A 21,715-nucleotide genomic window follows, 5' to 3' on the forward strand; every position below is an offset into this window, starting at 1 on the left:
CCCATCTGTCCAGTGCCCTAGAATCTCTACCTGAGGGGACAGGGTTTTTTGCAGTAGCAGCCTTGACCCCTTTGGGACCCTGTGAAATAGTTTCTGGGTCAGCTGCAGGGTTTTTATATACAAAATTATGAGAATCTGGAACCCTGTAGTATCTGTCTGGCTTAGCAGGTGCAGGGGGTAAAGAGTCAGGAGACAGGCCGGACTCTGAAAATACATCATCTACAATGTCTAGAACAGGAGGAATAGCAAGAGGTCAGTGCTGAGGTAGTAAAAGAAAGTCTCTGAGCCTTTTCTTAGAATCAGAATAATCTTGACTCTCCCAGTGGAAATGCTCCCTCAAGGTATGCAAGGTTTCCCCAAATGAGTAATCCTCAGGAGGAGAAGCTGAAGGAATAGATTCTTCAGCATCAGAATCCTCATAGGGAGGAAGAGTATCCCTGTTCTGAAGAGGAGTCAGAAGAAATGGAAACCTCATCAGAGGAATCATATTCAGTGTCTTGCCAAGGCCTCTTATTAGGAGGGGGATGGGAACCCCTGATCCAAGTAATTAGATCTTCGGCCATTTTGAGCATCTGTTTCTTAGGCATGGAAGTCTGTCCTGGAGAGTGCTGTACTTTTTCTTTGTCTTTAAAACTGTTTTAGTCTTTGTCTTTGATGCTGAAGTTGGCTTGATATAAAGCTGTGTAGGTCTGAAAACACCCTCAGAAGCCGATGCCTGCTCAGCAGCTCCTGACCCATCTGAGGGATTAGTTTCCGAAGGCCCAATACCTTGCGTATCCAGAGGCATAGCTGCCTCCACATTGGAGTCGGAGGTGGCCTGTGGCTCTGAGGTAGCGGGTGCCAGGGGCTGCAAAAGCGCCTCACTGAGAACCGGCGAACCGGCGACTGGCCTAGAAGAGGCTTCATTGTCGGTTTTGGACCTCGGATGCCTGTCCTTTTCTTTTTCCTTGCGCTTTTATGAACTCCGGTCGTCGGCTGTTCTGACGGTATTATGTAGTTAAACCTTCAGCCAAAGTAATGAAAAGCAAAATCGTACCGACACTTAATAGTGCATTGGTTAAATCTGGCAGAAAACCGACAACTAGCAATGTCGTGGTCAGGGCCTAGGCAACGAATACAGTAAGAGTGAAAATCCTTATGCGGTATTTGATTCCCACAAAAAATACAATTGTTAACTTTTTCTGACATTAGTCTGGAGCAAGAAAAAAGTTTCCCCAATGGGGTACTTAGCTTTATAGAAGACTTTGGATCTGAAATTCAATTTCGAAAATCTCAGGAGTCGGCCGTCCGGCACTTGCGAACTGCTTTTGTTTCGGGCACCACGCGGCAAGAAAGACTGAAGAAAATGGCGTCAGCTGCATCTTTTATACCCCTGGCGCACTGACGTCAGGGAAGAGGCGACAGCAACCGATGCCGGACCAGGACTTTGGAATTTAGGCCGACTGCGGGTAGCCTGCCAGCAGGATAACCCAAGTGTAATGACTGCAACAGTGAAACACGATGAACATCCTCAGAGTCGACTCCAACCTCCCAAATCTGACAGGGATGCTTCAGCATAGAGAGTCATCCTACTCACAGGATGTCAGAGCTGGTACACTCAGAGCAGTAATCAGATCTGAAGACAGTGCTCTCTTCGGATCCAAACCAGATGGACCCAGAACTCTAAAACAACAGGTTGGATTACAGAAGGAGCTGTAATGGGTGGAGTTGTAGACGACCGGACTTCCTAACCCGAAGGGGTAGGAACCATGAGAACTCCCATTTGAATCTGCTCTGTGAAGAATTTCCTCATCGTCCTCTCCACATCTGCTTCTGTGAGACTCTTGGAGAAAGGAGAAGATACTAGGGATGGTGATTTACAGAGCCTCATTCAAAAGGGAGAGGGCACTCTGGATGGGACTGGATCCAGACTTGGAGAATATGTTGTCCTTGGTAAAGGTTTCGGATCCAAGGGTGTACGATCCAGAATAGGCTTGATCAGATCTACTGAGGGTCAGATAGTAAGTAATTTTGGATCCAGCTTCTCTTTCTTCTTCCTAGGTTCTGATGAAGAAGGGGCTGGAGACTCAGAAGACTCAGACCTTTTGGTAGGGTCTCTAGATTTGTGTTTGGGGGATTGAACCCCATTAATACCTTTGGAAAAGGAAGTTTGCAGCAAACCTTTTAAAATCAATTTATTCTTCCTGTCAGCTAGTGTTCAGGGGTTGAACCCATGACAGATGCTGCAGTCCTGCTGTAAGTGATCCAGACCCAAGCAATACACACAAAGATTGTGGGCATCGGAATAAGACAACTTGGGCCCACACTTATCACACTTTTTTAAATCTTGTTGGACCCTTTTCAGACATTTTAAAGAAAAAAAATATCATAAGAGAAGAACTAAACTAAACTTTTTTTTTTTTAACCAGAAAGAAAAGGAAAAGTAGAATACCAACAATGGTATTAAAGAACTACAATAATTTTCTAGATAGAGACAAAAATACCAACTATGGTAATGAAAGAAGAATACATGAAGTGTAAAAGGGTAAAGGGAAGGAAAGTTAGGCCTACCAATGATGGTAGGAAAGCTTACACTCAAATGTGTATGGAAAAGTACAGTAGAAATTACTTAAAATTAAAGAGTAAAGATTAAAGAAATGTAAGAAGTTTTTAGAAAGGAAATATCAAAAAAGGACTTATCTCCCACTGTAAACATGAGAGCTGAAGGTGACCACATCTAAACGCTAAAGCAGCAAACAAGGTCTGAACAATGTTAGGGGTGGTACATTATGGGTAGTGAAGGAGTTTGAGAGCTTGTTGGAGGCCACGAGCTAGTTTAACGGCCAAGTGGGATCCGAGGATCGGATCTGAACCCCATTAGTTGAGGAATGAATGAAAATTGACAACATAAGATCTTACAGATGTTTATGCAGAAATTATTTATTTCTCTTACTACTCTTAAAACAAACACATTTTAGTACAGCCATTTAAAACGGGAAATTCTTAACAATCTTTAATGAATAGCACTCTACTCAAGCAATACATTTTAAAGTGACACTAACAAATCTTGATACATGATAATACCATTTCTTTGAAAAGTGCACTAAACTAAGACGTCCTTTGCAAGATTCAAAACTCACATGATAAATTTCATTACACTTTAGCTTTTAATATTCTAGAATCTAGGGAAAACAGTAAGTGCTATGGCATTATTATGATAAGACAGAACAATAGGTGAAATGCTGGACTGAGTGCATTTGTACTTTGTGAATATTCTGCATGTGTATATATTTCCTGATATAAGCTTATCCCTAATCAATGATATGTGTAAACTGTATTTTCCTAACACCTTTTTATAACCTAACCTACTTCTTAAAGCATACAATGAGGAGGAGGTTTAAGGGAGATGCTTACGTCTGTCCCCCTGCAAAAAAAGTATTACAGGAAATACATTTTTTCCTGAGTGTGTACATCAGTGTTAAATTCCACTTACTAAACTAAATAGCAAGGTTTAATAAGTCTGAATTACATTACTGGTATAACTGAATGACCAAACTAATAAATAATTATATCACCATAACTCTCTAGTTCCTTGACACACTGCTAATCATAAGAAAGAATGATGCTATTAGAATACAGTTTCTCGTTTATGTTAAAGTCATATCCCAGTCCAGTGTTCTTAAATGCTAACTGCTAAATAATGAATACCCATCAAGCAAGTTACTTTACTGATCATCTCAGTGTGTGTGCATGTGTGTCTTGCATGTGTGTATTTGGGAGTGCAAAAAGTTGAATCTTTAAGTTATTTAGCATGATTAAAATTAAAGAAGTTTTAAAAAAATCTTACATTGTCACATAATTTGAGATCCAGACTTGGGAGTGGTGGCATGGTGACAACAGTCTTTCTTCTTATCCCACCATAACAGTATGTTTTCTATGGTTAAGGTAATTTAAACTTAAAGAAAGAAATAGAGAGAGAAAGAAGTACTGCTTAGGATAATATTACATCTCCATTGAAGCAGCCAGTATGATTGGCAAACGCGTCTGACTTACATTATCCCATCTGAAAGAATGTATATAAATATGCAGTTAGGAAATGTGGTTGTTTTAGTACACTTACCATAGCAGTAGATGTTTGAATGATCGCTGCTGCAGTAGTCTTAGCTATACAGGTTTAAATTCTGCCAAGGTTATAACAGCAAGCTTCAGGGTACCACCCATACACCCAAACAATTAGTCAGCTCAAGCTGAGACTGAAAGACAGGTTTGGGTACCAAATCATTCAGTGCTTTTATGCCAACAAAGAGAGGAAGGCTGTAACCCAGAAAGGACAATGCTAGGAAAATAGAAATAAATCTCCACAACCTGTGTTAAAAAGTACACAAAAATACAGGGGATGGAGGGAGGGACCGGCTACTACAGCAGTGATTATTTGAACATCTACTGCTATGGTACGTTTATTTACACAACTGTACTATGTGCATCACCTGATTGCTGTTGCAGTAGCCTAAGCTACGAGTAGATTACCATTGCTTAGGCTGGGCGTAGGAAGGATGAGGGTCCAGAAGCCTGTGGGGAATGGACCTCGCAAAGACTGTCCTTAATCTGGAAAAGGAATCCAGTTTATAGTGCTTTGTAAAAGTATGCACAGAGGACCAAATCATTGCTTCTAGAATATTTCAGTGGACTTTTGGAAAGGGTTGTATTCTAGATGAAGATAAGGCCCTTGTAGAAAAACATTAACTCTGCCTGGAATAGTCTTCTTGTGGTGGGTGTAACAAAAAGTAATAGCATGAGACAACCATTTGGAAATTTCCTCTAAAGGGAAACATCTGTCTCACTTATTGTGCCATTACAGAACTAATTGTCCTGGACCTTCTGTTTCTCTGTAATTCCAATAGCTCCACCAATACTAGAACCAGGAACCTAAAGCTTCATCAAAAGATATATAAAAATGGCAGAGGGACATCTTTATAACCCAGTGCCTCCTAAACTTTTGGATTAAGCTGCCCCATGCATGTAAAGAAGTGCAACCCACCATCTTCCTTTAAACAAATTAGATGACTAGATGGATACCACAAATTTACTCCAGGGTTGACTTATATGGCCCGCCATAAGGAAGAAGCTGAAGGTCCAGCTTGAGGGTGGGCACTGGCAAGGTATGAACAGTCATAAGACTCAGTTGCTTTGGGATATGTATAAATCTACAACTACATCTAAATATACATGCATATCCATATACTGAAAAAGCAACATATGGAATGGCAAATGCCGAACACAAATGGCCCATCAGCAGCCTATCAAAAACAAAAACAAAAAAGGCAAAACATTTTTTGCAGGGGGCAACCCCACACCCTCACCCACTAATTATATATACCAATTCTGAAACTGCACTTCAGTGGGACTACAGCAAATTCCCTAAACCCACTGTATTGCAATCTTGCACAGAAAAAAACAGTTGCGTTAAGATTATTAAAGCATATACACATACATAGAAGTATACATATACATATATATATATATATATATATATATACACACACACACACACACACACACACACACACACACACACACACACACACACACACACACACACACACACACACACAATATGTGTGCGCATATTTATTTATTATTTATTTCCAGTTTTTTCAGTGGAGGCCCGGGGAGAAAAGCTCCATAGTACAAAGTGAAAACTGCATAATTCATAATACATAGTACAAAGTAAAAGCTACATAATTCAAAATACAAGAAAATACAACCAAATACAATGCATACAACAAAATACAATACAGAGTTGCAAAAGGTACAGCAAACAACCTGTAGGTGTTAAATAGCAAACCAAACACAGTTGAACTGCAGCATATATACAATATACAATACAGATCTACATGTTAGAAAGTTGAGAATGGCAGTAGAGAGTAGAGTTTGTTCAAATAGGTCACATAAGTCTAATAGTGATCTGAATATAGTGATCAAGAATCAAGGGAATAATCCCTGATGGGTAAGGAAAAAAATAAAAGTGATCATGTATTAAGGAAGTTAGGTAGGTAGAGTGCAATTGCACTTCCAATTACGGGAGAGGTAGGAATGGAGCTGGGTTTTGAAGAGTTCAAAGTTTTCAGAGATTCTTAGAGATGAAGGGAGAGAGTTCCATTTTTTGGCTAAGGTAAAGGATAGTAGTAGCTGATCAGCAGGACGATTTGGTTTGTACACAGAGATTAGATTTTGGTGGGCAGATCTTAGGGGTCTGTGAGGGGTACATGAATGTAAGATGTTTGCAAGTGCTGGACATGTATTAGGTTTGAAAATAAGCTTGTGAGCTGTACAGAGTTGGAGGTAGTCCAAGTAATTGGGATATATGTACAGTAGAGAGTCGATTATCCAAACTAATTGGGACCTAGGGTAGTTTGGATATTCAAATGTACTGTAGTACCACTTAACAAAGTGACTTTACACAACAATACAACCCAAGCCGAATATCACGTTAAGATTCAGAGGGCAATAAAGAACATTCAACACAAGAGTTGTTTTCAAATTTGAGCACCCTCCATGAAATCAAGATGTTTTTTCCTAACTGACAAAAGCTGCAAGGTCTCAGACCTTGCTCCTACAATTTCTGTCCTAGCTGCCATACCACTAATATTCAGGCTCCTAAATAGTACCAAAAAGCAACAATGAAGGACATGAAGGAAAAAGCATAAACTACCTAGCAAATTATAACTGTTAAGTGCATGTTAAGACAAAAAAAGAAGTTATGTCTTACCATTACGTTCCATCTGTGTTGTCGATCTTCACTAATCGTTGACTGTGGGCTCAGTTCCGAGCCTGGGAACTGACTCGGCCATTTCTTCAACATGAACCTTCCAAACTCTCACATTAGGCTCTATCCATAATGCTCCTCTCTAAATTACCTCAGAATGAGTTTGCCTAAATTAGTGGCAGACAAAGTACACAAGAAGAAGAGACCAGATATGTATCCCTATTATGAAGCCAGTCCTGTAAAAATTCGATCTACTAAAAGTCTCAGGCTGGGGGAAGGAGTGAGGGATTGTCAAGGATTAGTGAAGATCGACAACACAAATGGAACATTACGGTAAGACATAACTTCTTTATCTGATGTGATACAGTCAATCTTCACATAATCCTTGAATGTTGTACAGAATCCCCAGCTACGTGCATCTTGGGAGGTCTCACAGAAGAATATTCCTAAGCACCATTGAACCGAATGATGCCTGTCCCCTACAGATCTGATCAAGTTTGTAATGAGTGGTAAAGGTATGAAGGGAAGACCAAGTGGCTGCTGCACAAATGTCATCTAGAGAAGCTCTGTCATGAAAAAAGTATAGTTGTGTACACTTACCATAAATGTAGATGTTCGAGTGTATTCACTGTTGCAGTCATCACATCTGGGTTATCCCTGCCAGGGTAGCCTTCGGTCGGCCAGAATACCAGAGGCTTAGTATTTCTGCGTAGGTTGCTGTTGCTTCAGGACTGACGTCAGGTCGTCACTAGTAAAAAGTAAGGCAGCCAACGGCATTACATCAGTTTTTCTTGCCCTAACCTGTCAGGACCCCCCAAGTAGGAGCCAGGTTCTGGTGGAAGAACCCCACCAGTAGAAAGTAAATACAAATATGTCCCTTGTAAGGAAAGAGAAGAAAAAAGGGGGATGGATGGAGGGAGGGAAACCAGGACTGCAACAGTGAATACACTTGAACATCTATATTTATGGTAAGTGTACATAACTGTACTATGCTCTTCGTGTTTCACTGTTGCAGTCATCATATTTGGGTTGATTCCCAAAGCTGAGGAAATGGATGGAGGCAGTCAAGGAAAACAGCGGCTGGCTAGGATGCCCTGCAAGACTGCAGAGGCAAACCCTGCCCTGGATTTGGAGAAGAGAGGCAGGTGGTAATGTTTGGTAAAAGTGTGAACATATGTCCAGGTGGCAGCCTCCAGGATGTCCCTGGTGGGGACTCCTTTGAGGAAAGGTGGAGGCTGCTCTGGTGGAGTGAGTCCTGACCCCCTTGGGGAGAGGCTTTCAGTGTTGTTTGTAGCAGAAATGGATGCAGTATGCTATCCATTTGGAAATGGTTTGTTTGGAGATGGCTTTGCCTTCTGCCCCTTTAGCAAAGCTAACTAGCAATTGATCAGACTTTCTGAATGATTTAGCCTTGTCTAGACAGAATCTGAGCTGTCTGTGCACATCTAGAGAGTGCAGGATCCTTTCCCCCTTGTTCTGGGGATTAGGAAAAAAAGGTAAAAGGTGGGCAAATGAATGAATTGGTTGAGAGCCACACTGGACACCACCTTGGCCATGAAGGATGGGTTAGTCCAGAGGAATACCCTGTCAGCATGGAAGACGATAAAGGGTTCCACAGCCATGAGTGCTTGCAGCTTGGAGACTCTTTTGGCTGAAGTAATAGCCAAAAGGAAAGTGGTCTTCCAGGAGAGAAATTTTAGCTCTGCAAAAGAAGCTGGTTTGAAGGGGGGCAGGGTGAGCTCTTCCAACACAAAATTAAGGTTCCAAGCTGGGGTTGGTGCTCTTCTGGGTGGCCTCAAGTTGCTAGCCCCTCTTAGGAACTGTTTGATCAAGGGGTGTGAGAAAAGGGGCTGCTTAGTGGGAAAATGAGCAGAGATAGCAGAGGCATAAATTTTAATAGAGGAAAAAGAGAGGCCAATGTGTTGTAGGTCAGGTAAGTAATCCAGAATGAGAGGGAGGGAGGGCTGTGCCATATTGGCTCCCTTAGCCTGAATCTAGGTGCAGAACCTTTTTCCATTTGTCAGAATAAGACTTTCTAGTGCTAGGGCATCTGGCCTCACGTATAATATCTAGAACTTGTTTGCTGAGGTTGGCAGATTGATCGGGGGTTAGGGAATAAGCCAAGCTGCCAAATTGACTATCTGCAATTGGGGATGCATGAATTCCCCTTCCCTCTGGGTCAGGAGGTTTGGAATCTGAGGAAGATGTCATGGTGGCAGTGGGGACAGGCTGCGCAGCATAGGGTACCAGTGCTGGCAAGGCCAGTCTGGAGCTACAAGGATTGTCCTTGTTTTTTCCTCCTTTATTTTGAGCAGTACCCTGGGGATGAGAGGTAGTGGAGGAAAGGCATAGACCAATAGATTGACTCAGGGGAAGGACAGGGCATCCACTTTCCAAGCCATGCAGTGATGCTCCCTGGTGCAGAATTTGCTGAGCTGATAGTTGGTGTGGGAGGCAAATAGGTCGACCTTCGGGGTGCCCCTTTTTTGAGTTATTAGGGTGAAGGTTCTTCTGCTGAGCTGCCACTCGTGTGGGTCCAGAAGATTTCTGCTTAATTGGTCTGCCAGAGAGTTGAGAGAACCTGGTATGAAGTGTGCTAATAGGTGGAGTTGCATGGCAGAGGTTGTGTGCCAAAGGGTCATGGCCAGCCTACATAGAGGGTAGGAGTGAGTCCCTCCCTGCTTGTTGAGATACCACATTACAGTGGTGCTGTCTGTTTTGATCATGAGAGCCCTTGGGGAGAGAAGGGGCTTGAAAGCTATCAAGGCGTGCTTGACAGCCATCATCTCTTTTTGGTTGATGTAGGTTCCATTGGCCCTGTATGTATCTGCCATCCAGGTGTGCACCCCGGCACAGTGTGATGCATCTGTGGTGCGGGTCTGGGTGGCGGGGGGTGGTGAGAAAAGTAGTCCATTGTTGTGGGAGCATGCTGTTGCCCACCAAAGAAAATCTTTTCTGAGGCAAGCTATTATAGGTATAAGAGTCTCCAGGTCTTGAGCGTGTTGACACCAAAGGCTTTTTAGGTACCACTGAAGTTTCCTCATATGCAGTCTGGCATATGGAAATGAGTAGTATGCAAGATGCCATGAACCCCAGAGCTTGCAGGATCTTCCTTGCAGATAGCTGGGGTCTGGTGGCTAGTTGAAAGAAGTAGGCTGTCAGGAAATTTTGCTTTTCTGGTGTGGAATGCCAACTGGGATGCTGTGCCCAGGCTTGCTACCAGGAATATAATCCTTTGTGTGGGCACCTGTTTGGATTTCTTTTCACTGATTGTGTACCTTGGGGAGGTTAGTAGGGACGTTACAAAGGCCAGGTGCTTCAGCAGCTTTTCCCGGCTGTCTGCCTGAATTAGGCAGTCATCTAAGTATGGGTGAATCTGGATATTCCTTTGTCTGCAAAAGGCAATGGCCGGAGCTAGACATTTTGTGAAAACTCTGGGAGCAGTAGATAAGCCAAAGGGAAGCACAGAGAACTGAAACTGTTGAGATCTTGCCCTGAAACTGAGATATTTCCTGCATGATTCCCTGATAGGAATATGGAGGAAGGCCTCTTTTAGATATGGGGTGGCTAACCAAGCATCCTTGCAGAGCATGGGTAGCAGCTGCTGGAGGGTGAGCATTTTTAATTTTGGGATCACCAGGATGGAGCACCAGGTGCCCTCTTTTTTGGGTACCAGAAAAAGTCTGGAGTAGAAACCTTGGCCTCTCTGTTCTGCAGAAACATGCTCTACTGCCCTTATAGAGAACAGGGAAAGGACTTGCTTTTGTGCCTCTGCCCACTGGTTTGGAGGAAGATCTGGGAACCCTTTTGAGGTAGGAAGGGTGTGGAAAGAGAATTTGTATCTCTGGGACACTATGTTGAGAACCCAGCGGTTGTTGGTAATGGTGGTCCACGTGATTGTGTGAAAGGAGAGTTTTCCTCCTAGGGGTAAGAGAAGGTTGGGCAGAGGGAAGGTGGGGGTGAGTCATTGTGAGCTATTGCCATAAGGGGGTGGCTTAGAACTCCCTGGTTTTGAAGTGGAGGTAGTCCACTGCTTAGATCTCTGTATTCCCTGCGGCTGTTGTCTGGGCGGTCTGGGCTGTACTGGCTTAGTGGGAGCAGGAAAGGACAGTGCTTGGTGGGACAATGTCTGCTGAACCTGGGTGGCTGGACCTGTAAGAAATCCTTAACTGTCTGCAAAGATTTTGCTTTTTCTTCTATCTTTTTTAAGACCTCTTCTGCCTTAGTGCCAAATAAGCTGTCTTTGTGCAAAGAGGCATCCAACAATTTAGATTTGACATGCTCTGGCAACGGCTGTTCCTTAAGCCATGCATGCCTTCTAATGACAGATCTGGTGACTGCTGTCCTACAAGAAGCTTCTAGGGCATCAAAACCACAGTGCAAGGTGTGTTTAGTTACTTGGCTTGCAGAATGCATCAATTCTTGTAACTCTTTAGATTCTGCACAAGCATGAAAGGAAGACATTTTTTGTTTGTGGAGTTCCAGGGTATGTTGCTGAAATTTTAGCATATGGAACTGACAATTTATTGCCCTGATAGCAAGAGTAGCTGAGGTGTATACGATTTTACCCTATCTGTCTAGTGCTCGGGAATCCCTATCTGAGGGGGTGGGATTCTTAGCAGTGGTTGCTTTATTCCCTTTAGGCCCTTGAGAAATTACCTCAGGGTCAGCAGTAGGAATTTTAAAAAGAAATTTGTGTGAGTCAGGGACTCTGTAGTACCTGTCTGGTTTTCTGGGTGCAGGAGGGAGCATGTCAGGAGTCAAACTGGATTCCAGGAAAACATCCCGCACAACATCCAGGACTGGGGGGATGGCCAAGGGTCTGTGCTGTGGAAGCTCTAAGAATTACCTGAGTCTCTTTTTAGACTGAGGGCAGTCCTGACTCTCCCATTGGAAATGCTCCTTTAAGGTATGAAGGGTTTCCCCAAAGGAAAAAGGGATGGAATCCTCTGCATTAGAATCCTCATAAGTAGAGAGGGGTTGCATGTCTTCATATTCAGATGCATCAGAGTCATCTGACTCTTGTTCAGACAAAACTACAGGGAACAGATCTCTTTTCCTTTTGGAGGGGGTAGCTTGGCTTCCCCTGATCAGCATGACAAAGTTTTTTGCCATTTTAAGCATTTGAGACTGAGGCAAGGAAGCAGGTGCCTGAGATTCGGTCGGTTTCTTGGGTGTGGTTCGTACGAAGGACTTCCTTGGAAGTCGGTGCCTGCTCAGTGGCTCCGGACGCATCCAAGGTAGAGATGACCGGAGGATACTTAGTCGAAGAAGAGTTTTGCGGCATACCGGAGTCCGAAAGGGTCTCGGTAATGGCCTGCAAATCCACAAAAGTGGGCATCAGGGGCTGCGAAAGCACCTCACTGAGGACCGGAGAACTGACAACTAGCTTAACGGAAGCATCATCGGTAGGTTTCGACCTCTGTGGTCTGTCTCTGTCTTTATCTTATGTTTCTTCGGAAGATCTGCTGTCGGATGGCTTACTGAAGCCATATCGGAGTTCGAGGACTATAAGCGAAAATATCTAGCTACAATAAGGGCCCGACGATGGATAGTTCTGGCATTGAACAAAGCACAGAAGCGACAGCGGGGGACTTCGTGGTCTGTGCCTAAACAAGCGACGCAGTAAGAATGAATGTCTCGGTGTGGTGTTTGCTTTCCACAGGCGAGACAATTGTTAACTTTTTCTGACATTGGTTAGTGCAAGAAAAAAAGGATCCTCAATGGGGTACTTAGCTTTAAAAGACTTCAGCTTCAAATCGGTAGATGAAAATTAGGTAGCGGCCGACCGGCACTCATGTGAATTGCTTCTGCTTCGAGCTCCATGGCAAGAAAGACTGATGTAATGGTGTTGGCTGCCTTAGTTTATACTACTGATGACCTGACATCAGTCCTGAAGCGACAGCAACCGACACAGAAATACTAAGCCTCTGGTATTCGGGCCGGCTGAGGGCTACCCTGGCAGGGATAACCCAAATGTGATGACTGCAACAGTGAAACATGAACATCTGCAGAAGTTGCTACAGGTCTAGTTGAATGGGCTTTCACTGGATATGAAAGGTGAAATCCTTTTGAGTGACAAAAGTGATACAGTCTTTGAGCTATTTGGCCAATGTAACCTTGGTAACAGCGTTACCCAAGGAAAGCGAAGAATAGGCAACAAATAATTGGTCAGATTTCCTGAAATCCATAGAGCGGTGCAGATAAAATCGTAGTTGTCTGCGAAAGTCTAACAGATGTGGAAAATATTCCCCTTTGTTGGAAAAAGACTGGTAGCTGCAGAGTTTCATTGATACTGAAATGTGAGACTATCTTCGGTAAGAAGGAAAGATTAGTCCTGAGGGAGACCCTGTCTTTGTGGAATATTATGTAAGGTGGTATGCAGGACAAGGCCTGAATTTCAGATATTCTTCTGGCAGATGTTACAGCCACTAAGAATAAAATTTTCCAGGTCAGAAACCTGAAGTCACATGTAGCTGATGGTTCGAAAGGAGAAGGAGTAAGGGACTGAAGAACTAATGTTAGATACCATGGAGCAATGGGCTCTTTAAAGGGAGGTCTTAACATTAGGGCTCCCTTTAAAAAGGCTTTACAAAGTTTATGTGACATAAGGGATGACCCCTCAAAACCCATACGGAAATTCAAAACTGCAGCTAGATGGACTTTAACTGTAGAGGCAGAAAAAACAGTTTGATAAAGGTCAGCTAAAAAGTCCAAAACTTTATGTACAGGAATCGTAAAAGGGTCAAGAAAGTTACTGATAGCCTATCTGGCAAATTTTTCCCATTTACTTTGACACAATTTCCTAGTAGAAGGTTTATGATGGATTAGAATGATATGACAGATGGGAGAGGAAAGAGAATAATGCCTGGCAATCATGGGAATTGGAGAAGCCATGCAGTGAGCTTGAGATGATGAAGATTTGGATGGACCATCCCGTCTGGATGAGACAGTAGATCTGGAGCTGGGTCCAGCATACATGGTTTCCAGAGTAGGTGAGGCCAAAGGAAGGGAAATCAAACTTGACAAGGCCAAAATGAGACAATGAGGATTATTGCATTCTCCGACCTCTTGGCTTCCCTTAGAAAATGGGATATCGGGGGGGGGGGGGCTTAGAGAAGAATGGGGGGGGGGGGCAATCATGGAAAACAGTGTTTCTGGGTGACTCCCCCAAAGGGGGAATTAGGGCAAAGTAATTGCTGCACTTTTTATTCAGCAGGGACGCAAATAGATCACAGCAAGGTAGCCCCAGTGAAGGAAGATCTTTTCCACCACCACGGGATTGAGAGACCGCTATCACATTTGAGCTTCCCAGAATATTTATTGCTGTGAGAAAGCGGTTGGAAGAAACTGCCCATTGCCAAACTCTGAGGGCTTCTCGACAAAGTGGATAAGATTTTGTTCTTCCTTGTTTGTCGATGTACCAGACTACCAACATGTTGTCCATCTGGATTGCCACTGTTGCTAGGGGAAGGCCATCTTGAAATGCTTGCAACATTAAGATCACTGCCCTCATCTCTAGAACACTGATGTGCAAACTGGCCTCTAGTTGGGACCAAGTGCCTTGGACTGTCCTTCCCAGATAATGCCCCCCCCCATCTGGGAACCATCTGTGGTCACTATGGCTTGGGTCTGTGTAAGAATGAATGGACAGCCTGAGAGAATCTAGCTGGAGTAGAGCCACTAGAGTGATTGAAGCTGCCATCGAGCGTAATGTTTGTAGGACCAACTTGGCTGGAACACTTTTGTTCTCTGATAATCTGCATAACCTGAGATCAGATTCTTTGCAGTCTCTCTAATGGAAGTGAAGCAAGACCTGCAACTGTATCTAACAGAGCTCCGATGAATTCTAGTTGCTGTGAAGGTTGCAAATTTGACTTTTGCACACACATGAAGAGTGTAATCTCTTGCCCATTCTAACTGACACCTGGTTGTAGCAGTAAGTAGCCAGTAGTCAAGGTATGGAAAAACTTGCAGTCTGAGATGAGCTGCTACCACTGCCATGCATTTGGTGAACACCCTGGGGGCTGAGGTGAGCCCAAAGAGCAGTGTTCTGAACTGGAAGTGACTGACTCCCAGCCGGAAGCGCAGGAATCTCCTGGAGTGTTTGTCCATCTTTATGTGTGAATACAAATCTTGAAGATCTATTCAGCACATCCAATCGTCTTTTTCCAAGAATGGAAGTATTGACTGTACCATGACCATCCAAATTTTGGTTTGTTGAACTGGCTGGCATCTAAAATGGGTCTCCAGTCCTCTGTCTTTTTGGCGATAAAAAGAATCTTGAGTAAAATCCAGATCCTATTTGGTATGGTGGGACTTTCTGGATGACTCTTTTTTCGAGCAGTTTTTGAATTTCTACCACTGCTGCTTCCCTGTGACTGGGTGGAACATCCGGGAGTCTTTTATGGGTCTTTGGACTTGAAGAAAGTGGTACTGTAACCTCTGGAATTGATTCTCTGCACCCATCTGTCTGATGTTGTCTGTTGCCAGGCGGATTGGTGCAGGGATAATCATCCCCCGAATACCTCCAGAGGAAGGCAATTGGGTCTCTGTTCAGGAGTTCAGGTAAGAGGTACCAGCAAAGTATCTCTAGACCCCTGGTTCTACAGGTCACCTCTGCCTCTAAGTAGGCATCTTCCATTGCTACTTCTCCTCTGCCCCAGGGGAAGTCTTTGCCATGTGAGTCTTGCAAAGGTCCTTGGGATGTTTTAAACCATAGCCCCCTACTTCTCTGGTTCCTGGAGTAGGACTGCTGAGGTGGAGAAGCGTACGCCAATGGCAGAAAAGGTCTTCCTTTCTTTCTCACATCTGACCAGTGTGTCTTTTACTTTGGGTCCAAAAAGGGGTGATCCATCAAATGGAGCATTGACGAATGAAGATTTAAATGGCTCTGCAAAGTTGCACAAGCGCATCCAGGCATGTCTCCTGATGGCTATGCCTGAACCTGCTGCTCTTGTCATCCCTTCAGCTGCATGAGCAATTAGCCTCATGGATGAGCTAGAAATTGATTCAAGGGTGGCGAGCTGAGAAGTAATCTGATCTTGGACCCCTTCAGCTACTGCTCCGGAGAGAGTATCTGAGAGCTCTTTGATCAGATCTCTCTGTAGCCTTATAAAGTGCGCTATGTAGTTCAAAGACTTGAGAGCAAAGGTCGATACAGCATAAAAATCTATCCATGGTCCTAGACTCCTTGTTAGAAAGATGGCTAGTAGGACTTTCCTCAGCAAGTTCCTTCTTAGTGCCTGCTGCTATCACCATGGCATCTACGGGGATACCCTTAGCCCAATGCTGCTCTTCCTTAGGGGCAGAAAGGATCCAGTCAGGCCTCTTGGGGATTGGTTCAACAGAGTCAGGGATCTTCCACTCCTGCTGAGCAATCAGTTTAATAAGCTTGTTAGTTGGCGGAGAAATCCAAGAGGTAGAAGGTTGAGCATGAAAAGCCTGCAGGTATATAGACTCCTCTGAGGAAGGCTGGAGGGAAGACTAGCCACCCCTCTGTTTCAGGATTTCCAGAATGTCCCTGAAGAAAAAATCATCAGTGGGTGACCTGCGAGAACCTTCCCCTGCATCAAAGTCGGTATCCTCAGTGAAGGACTCCTCTGGGGAGTCTCTCAGTGCTTCCTCTTGCACTTTTTCTTCGCAGGTACTTCCTCGGGGGGGAGGGGAGGGGTGTTCTGGAAAAGTGTCCAAAGAGGAAACCACCAAAGTGGGTCCTTCTTGGGTCTTTTGTGCCCTCTGTCCCAAGGATGAGACTGATGGAACCTCTAGTCAAGGGGAAGTAGAAGTTTGGGCTGACAGGGATGGCAAGGACTGGGAGTCTACAATGGACAATCCCCTCTCCATGATTCGTAAGGCCGCCCTCCCCCCACAGAGGGATGGAAGCCCAGAAAGTACAGTTGTGTACACTTACCATAAATGTAGATGTCGGAGTGTATTCACTGTTGCAGTCATGACCTGTGGGGTTATCCCTGCTGTGGTAGCCCTCGGCCAGCCCGAATACCAGAGTCAATTTTTTTTGCATTGGCTGCAGTTGCCTGTAGTCTCACATCAGTTTGTCAGTGCTGTAAAGCAAGGCAGCCGACGTCCTTACATCATTTTTTTGCCCTAACCCATCAGAAACACAAGAAAATAAGGAAAAGTGGTCTTGGTGGCTAAAAGCTACCGTGGGAAGCTTATGTCCGCCTAGGGGAAGATGCTATATGGGGGATGGAGGGAGGGGAAACCAGGACTGCAACAGTGAATACACTCAAACATCTACATTTATGGTAAGTGTACAAAACTGTACTATGCTCTTTGTGTTTCACTGTTGCAGTCATCACCTGTGGGATGATTCCCAAAGCTGAGGAGAGGGGTGGAAGGATAGGTAAGAGTCCTAGGTATGGGTAAGCAAGCCCTGCAGAACTGCAGAGGCAAACCCTGCCATAGACTTAGAAAAAAATAGGTAGGTGGTAATGCCTTGTAAAGGTATGGACAGAGGTCCAGGTGGCAGCTGCCAAGATGTCCCTGGTAGGGACTCCTCTGAGGAAGGCTGTGGAAGTGGAGGCTGCCCTAGTGGAATGGGTACAGATAGGCTTGGGGGGCTTCCCATGTAGTCTGTAGCAGAAATGGATACAGTGTGAAATCCATTTGGAAATGGTTTGTTTGGAAATGGGCTTCCCCTCTGCTCCAGGGGCAAGGCTGACCAGTAGTTGGTCTGTTTTTCTGAATAGTTTAGTACGGTCCAGATAGTATCTGAGTTGTCTGTGCATGTCTAGCAAGTGCAGAATTCTTTCCCCCTTGTTTTGAAGCTCGGGAAAGAAGGTGGGTAGGTGTATGCCCTGGTTGAGGGTCACATCACATGCTACCTTGGGCATAAAGGAGGGATTAGTCCTCAGGGAGACCCTGTCTGCAAGGAAAATGATGAAGGGCTCAAAAGCCCTGAGAGTCTGAAGTTCTGATGCCCTTCTGGCTGAGGTGATATCTAGTAGGAAGGCAGTCTTCCAGGAGAGGTATTTCAATTCTGTAGAAGCAGCAGGTTGAAAGGAGGTAAGGTTAGTTTTTCTAGAACATAATTCAGGTCCCAGGGTGGCGTGGGAGGCCCTCTGGGAGGTCTGATATTAGAAACCACTCTGAAGAATTGCTTAATCAAAGGATGAGAGAAGAGGGGTGAGTCTGAATTGTAATGGGCAGAAATGGCTGAGGCATGAATTTTAATAGAGGAGAAAGGCCACTAACGAGCAACTCTGCTAGGTAATCCAAGATAACAGGAATGGAAGGATAGGAGTTACTGACCCCTTTGGACTGGCTCCAGGAGCAGAATCTTTTCCATTTTCATGCGTATGTTTTTCTGGTGCTGGGCCTTCTGGCCTCTGTGATGATGTCTAGGATCAGTTTGCTTAACAGGGACTCCTGGTTAGCTTTTAAGGTAAAAGCCATGCTGAAAGATTGAGAGTCTGTAAGTCAGGGTGCAGTATCTTCTCCCTCACCTGGGTCAAGAGGTCTGAGATCAGGGGAAGCTGCTTGGGGGGCTGTAAGGTCAGGCTGCGCAGTGAGGGGTACCAATGCTGTCTGAGCCAATCTGGAGAAACGAGGATGGCCTTTGGTCTCTCTTCCCCTATTTTGACCAGTACCTTGGGAATAAAGGGCAGAGGAAGGAAGATGTACACAAAGACGGAGTTCCAGGGAAAGGTCAAGGCATCCATCTTCCACACTAGGAAGTGATACTCCCTGGTACAGAACTTTTGCAGCTGGTGGTTGAGGTGCAAGGCAGAGAGATCCACTTCCGGAGTACCCCACTCCTGAGTGATTTGCAGAGAGATTTCCCTGTGGAGCTGCCATTTGTGGAGGTCCAGTACGTTTCTGCTTAGGTGGTCTGCCGGGGTGTTCTTGACCCCTGGTAGGTATTGGGCAATTAGGTGTAGACCCATGGAGGTGGCTGTAAGCCAGAGGCCCATGGCTAACCTGCACAGGAGGTAAGATTGTGTCCCCCCCGTTTGTTGATATACCACACTACTGTGGTGTTGTCTGTTTTTATAAGGAGAACCCCCTAGCCTGAGATGGGTTTGAAAGATATCAGAGGCTTTTGTACTGCCATCATTTCTTTCTGACTGATGTGCACGTGTAGTTGCTGGGCATCCCAAAGACCTTGGCTTCACCTGCCTGCTAGGTGAGCACCCCAAGCAATGTCTGAGGTGTTGATGCTGATGGCCTGGCCGGAAGGGTGAAGGATGAAGGGAATACCCTTGGTCCTGGCAAGGGCCTCTCTCCACCAGAGAAACTTGGCCCTTATACATGGGATCAGAGGGAGAGAAGTCTCTAGGGACTGAGAGTGCTGGCACCAAAGGTTCTTTAAATACCACTGAAGTTTACTCATGTAAAGCCTTGCCAGAGGAATGAGAAGGATGCAAGATGTCATGTATCCCAGGGCTTGCAGGAACTTCCTCGCAGTAAGGTGACTTCTTGAAGCCAGCTGGGTAAAATAGAGAGATAAGAAGCTCTGCTTTTCTGGGGATAGGAAGACCATTTGGAATGCTGTATCTAGCACAGCTCCCAAGAAAATGATCTTCCTGGTGGGGTTTTGCTTTGATTTTTTCTCATTGATGGTGAACCCCAGGGAAGATAGGAGTGATTTGACAAAGAGAAGGTCCTGGAGGAGCTTTTCTTTGCACTCAACCTGAATGAGGCAGTCATCCAGGTAAGGGTAAATCTGCACATTTCTCTGTCTGCAGAATGCTATGGCCGGGGCCAAGCATTTGGTGAATACTCTGGGAGCAGTAGATAACCCAAAGGGCAGTGCAGAGAACTGAAAGTGTTGTGAGCCTCCCTGAAGCGCAGGAATTTCCTGCACGATTCCCTAATGGGATTGTGGTGGTAGGCATCTTTTAGGTCTAGGGTCACCAGCCAGGTATTTTTTGTTAGCATAGGCAGCAGCTGCTGCAAAGTTAGTATTCTGAATCTGGGGGTCACCAGGGAGGTGTTCAGAATGGATAGATCCAGGATGGGGTGCCAAGTGCCCTCTTTTCTGGGAACAAGGAATAGTCTGGAATAAAAGCCTTTGCCTGTTTGATCTGAGGGGACAGGTTTTACTGCCCCCTGGGATATGAGAGTTTGGACCTGCTTCAATGCCTCTGCCCACTGATTTGGAGTTAAGCCTGGGTACCCCTCTTGGGATTAGAGTCCATTGAAAGAGAATTTGTATCCCTGAAAAATGATCTTTAAGACTCATTGGTCCTTCGTTACAGAAAGCCAATTGTCTTTGAAAAGGGAGAGCCTTCCTCCTAGTTTTTGATGAGGGGAAGGGAAGGTAGAGGGGGGAGGGAGAGTCATTGTGAGCATTTGCCATAAAAGGTTGGCTTAGAACTCCCTGCCTTAGAGACGGAAGTGGTCTATTGTTTGCTTCTCTGCTGGCCCTGGGATAGGGGCCTGGATGATCTGCCCCTGCGGGGCTTACCTTGGCCCTGTCTGCTAGGTGCAGGGAAGGCCAAGTGCTTAGAGGGAAAGTTCTTGCTGAATCTGGGAGGTTGGACCTGAAAGAAATCTTTTAATGTTTGCATAGATTTTGCTTTGTCTTTGATCTTTTTAAGCACCTCTTCTGCTTTTTCCCCAAACAAGCGCTCCTTATCTAGGGGTGCATCAATACGTTTAGACTTGACATGATCAGGGACAGGTTGTTCCTTTAGCCATGCATGTCTCCTTATAACAGATCTTGCCACCGCTGCCCTGCTAGAGGCTTCTAGGGCATCATATCCACATTGCAATGAATGTTTGGCCACTTGACAGACAGAGTGCAGTAAATCTGCTAACTCTTTTGAATTGGTATAGTCAGAAAAGGTAGCAATCTTCTGTTTTAATAGTTCCAAAGTGTGTTGTTGACATTTTAACATATGAAACTGACAACAGAGTGCTGTGATGGCTAAGGTTGCAGAGGTGTATACTTTTTTACCCCATCTGTCCAGAGCTCTGGAGTCTTTGTCAGAAGGTAGAGGATTCTTGGCAGAACTAGTCTTAGCTCCTTTAAGTCCCTGTGTAATGACCTCTGAGTCTGCAGCAGAATTTCTGTACAGGTATTTGTGAGAATCTGGTACTCTGTAATACCTGTCAGGTTTACTGGGAGCAGGAGGGAGGGCATCAGGGGCTAATCTGGATACATGGAAAACATCATCTACGACTTCTAAATAGGGGGGGATGGCCAGCGGTCTGTGTTGGGGCAGGTCCAGAAACTCTCTAAGGTGGGAAGTCCTGAGATTCCCACTGGAAATGTTCCCTGAGGGAGTGAAGGGTTTCCCCCAAAGGAAAGGTCCTCTGGAGGGGAGGCAGAAGGGATGGATTCCTTTACATCTGAATCCTCATAACCAGTTAAGGGATGCTGCTCCCCTTCAAAAACTGAATTGTCTGATTCCTCAGACTCCTGTTCTGTCATAATTTCTGGAGAAGGGTGCCTTTTCCTTTTAGACGTTGTGGCCAGACTACCCTGGATAAGGGAGATGAGATCCTCCGCCATTTTAAACATTTGTGCTTGGGGTGGTGGAGCAGTAGCAAAATGGTCACTAGAAGCAGATTTCCTAGGAGTGGCCTGGCTTCTAGGCCTGACAGAATCCATCTGTCTTAGAGGTACAGTAGTCGGATGCGAAGACATCGGTTTTTGTCTAGATCTGGTAGTGCAAAAGGCCTCCTCGGAAGCCGGTGCCTGCACTGCGGCTCTGGACCCAACCGAGGCAGAGACAGCCAAAGGCTCAGAAGATGAAGAGGATTTCTGCGGCATACCGGACTCCAAAAGGGTCTCGGTAGAGGCCTGCATAGACATCGAATTAGGCATCAGGGGCCGCAAAAGCGCCTCACTGAATTCCGGAGAATTGATGATCTGCTTAGCAGTAGCGTCTTCAGAAGGTTAGCCTTGTGTGGTCTGTCTCTATCTTTATTTCTATGTTTTTTCGGAATGTCCACAAATTGTTGGCTGACAGATGCCATATCGGAATGCGAAGACAGAAC

The 21,715-nt window shown here is 45.0% G+C and overlaps 1 protein-coding gene across 2 annotated transcripts in view; it reads right to left on the bottom strand.

Annotated features, from left to right (window-relative positions):
• Nucleotides 1–21,715, bottom strand: part of RFX5 (regulatory factor X5) — a 654,045-nt gene that overhangs the window by 254,621 nt on the left and 377,709 nt on the right. For both annotated transcript variants that reach the window (XM_044080629.1, XM_044080628.1), the window contains exon 7: nt 3,827–3,908. In XM_044080629.1, coding sequence (XP_043936564.1) covers nt 3,827–3,908 — 82 coding nt within the window. The remainder of the gene's footprint in view (nt 1–3,826; nt 3,909–21,715) is intronic.

The sequence above is a fragment of the Protopterus annectens genome, chromosome 8.part0, assembly GCF_019279795.1.
Source record: "Protopterus annectens isolate FY-2018-M chromosome 8.part0, PAN1.0, whole genome shotgun sequence".
Lineage (NCBI taxonomy): Eukaryota > Metazoa > Chordata > Ceratodontiformes > Protopteridae > Protopterus > Protopterus annectens.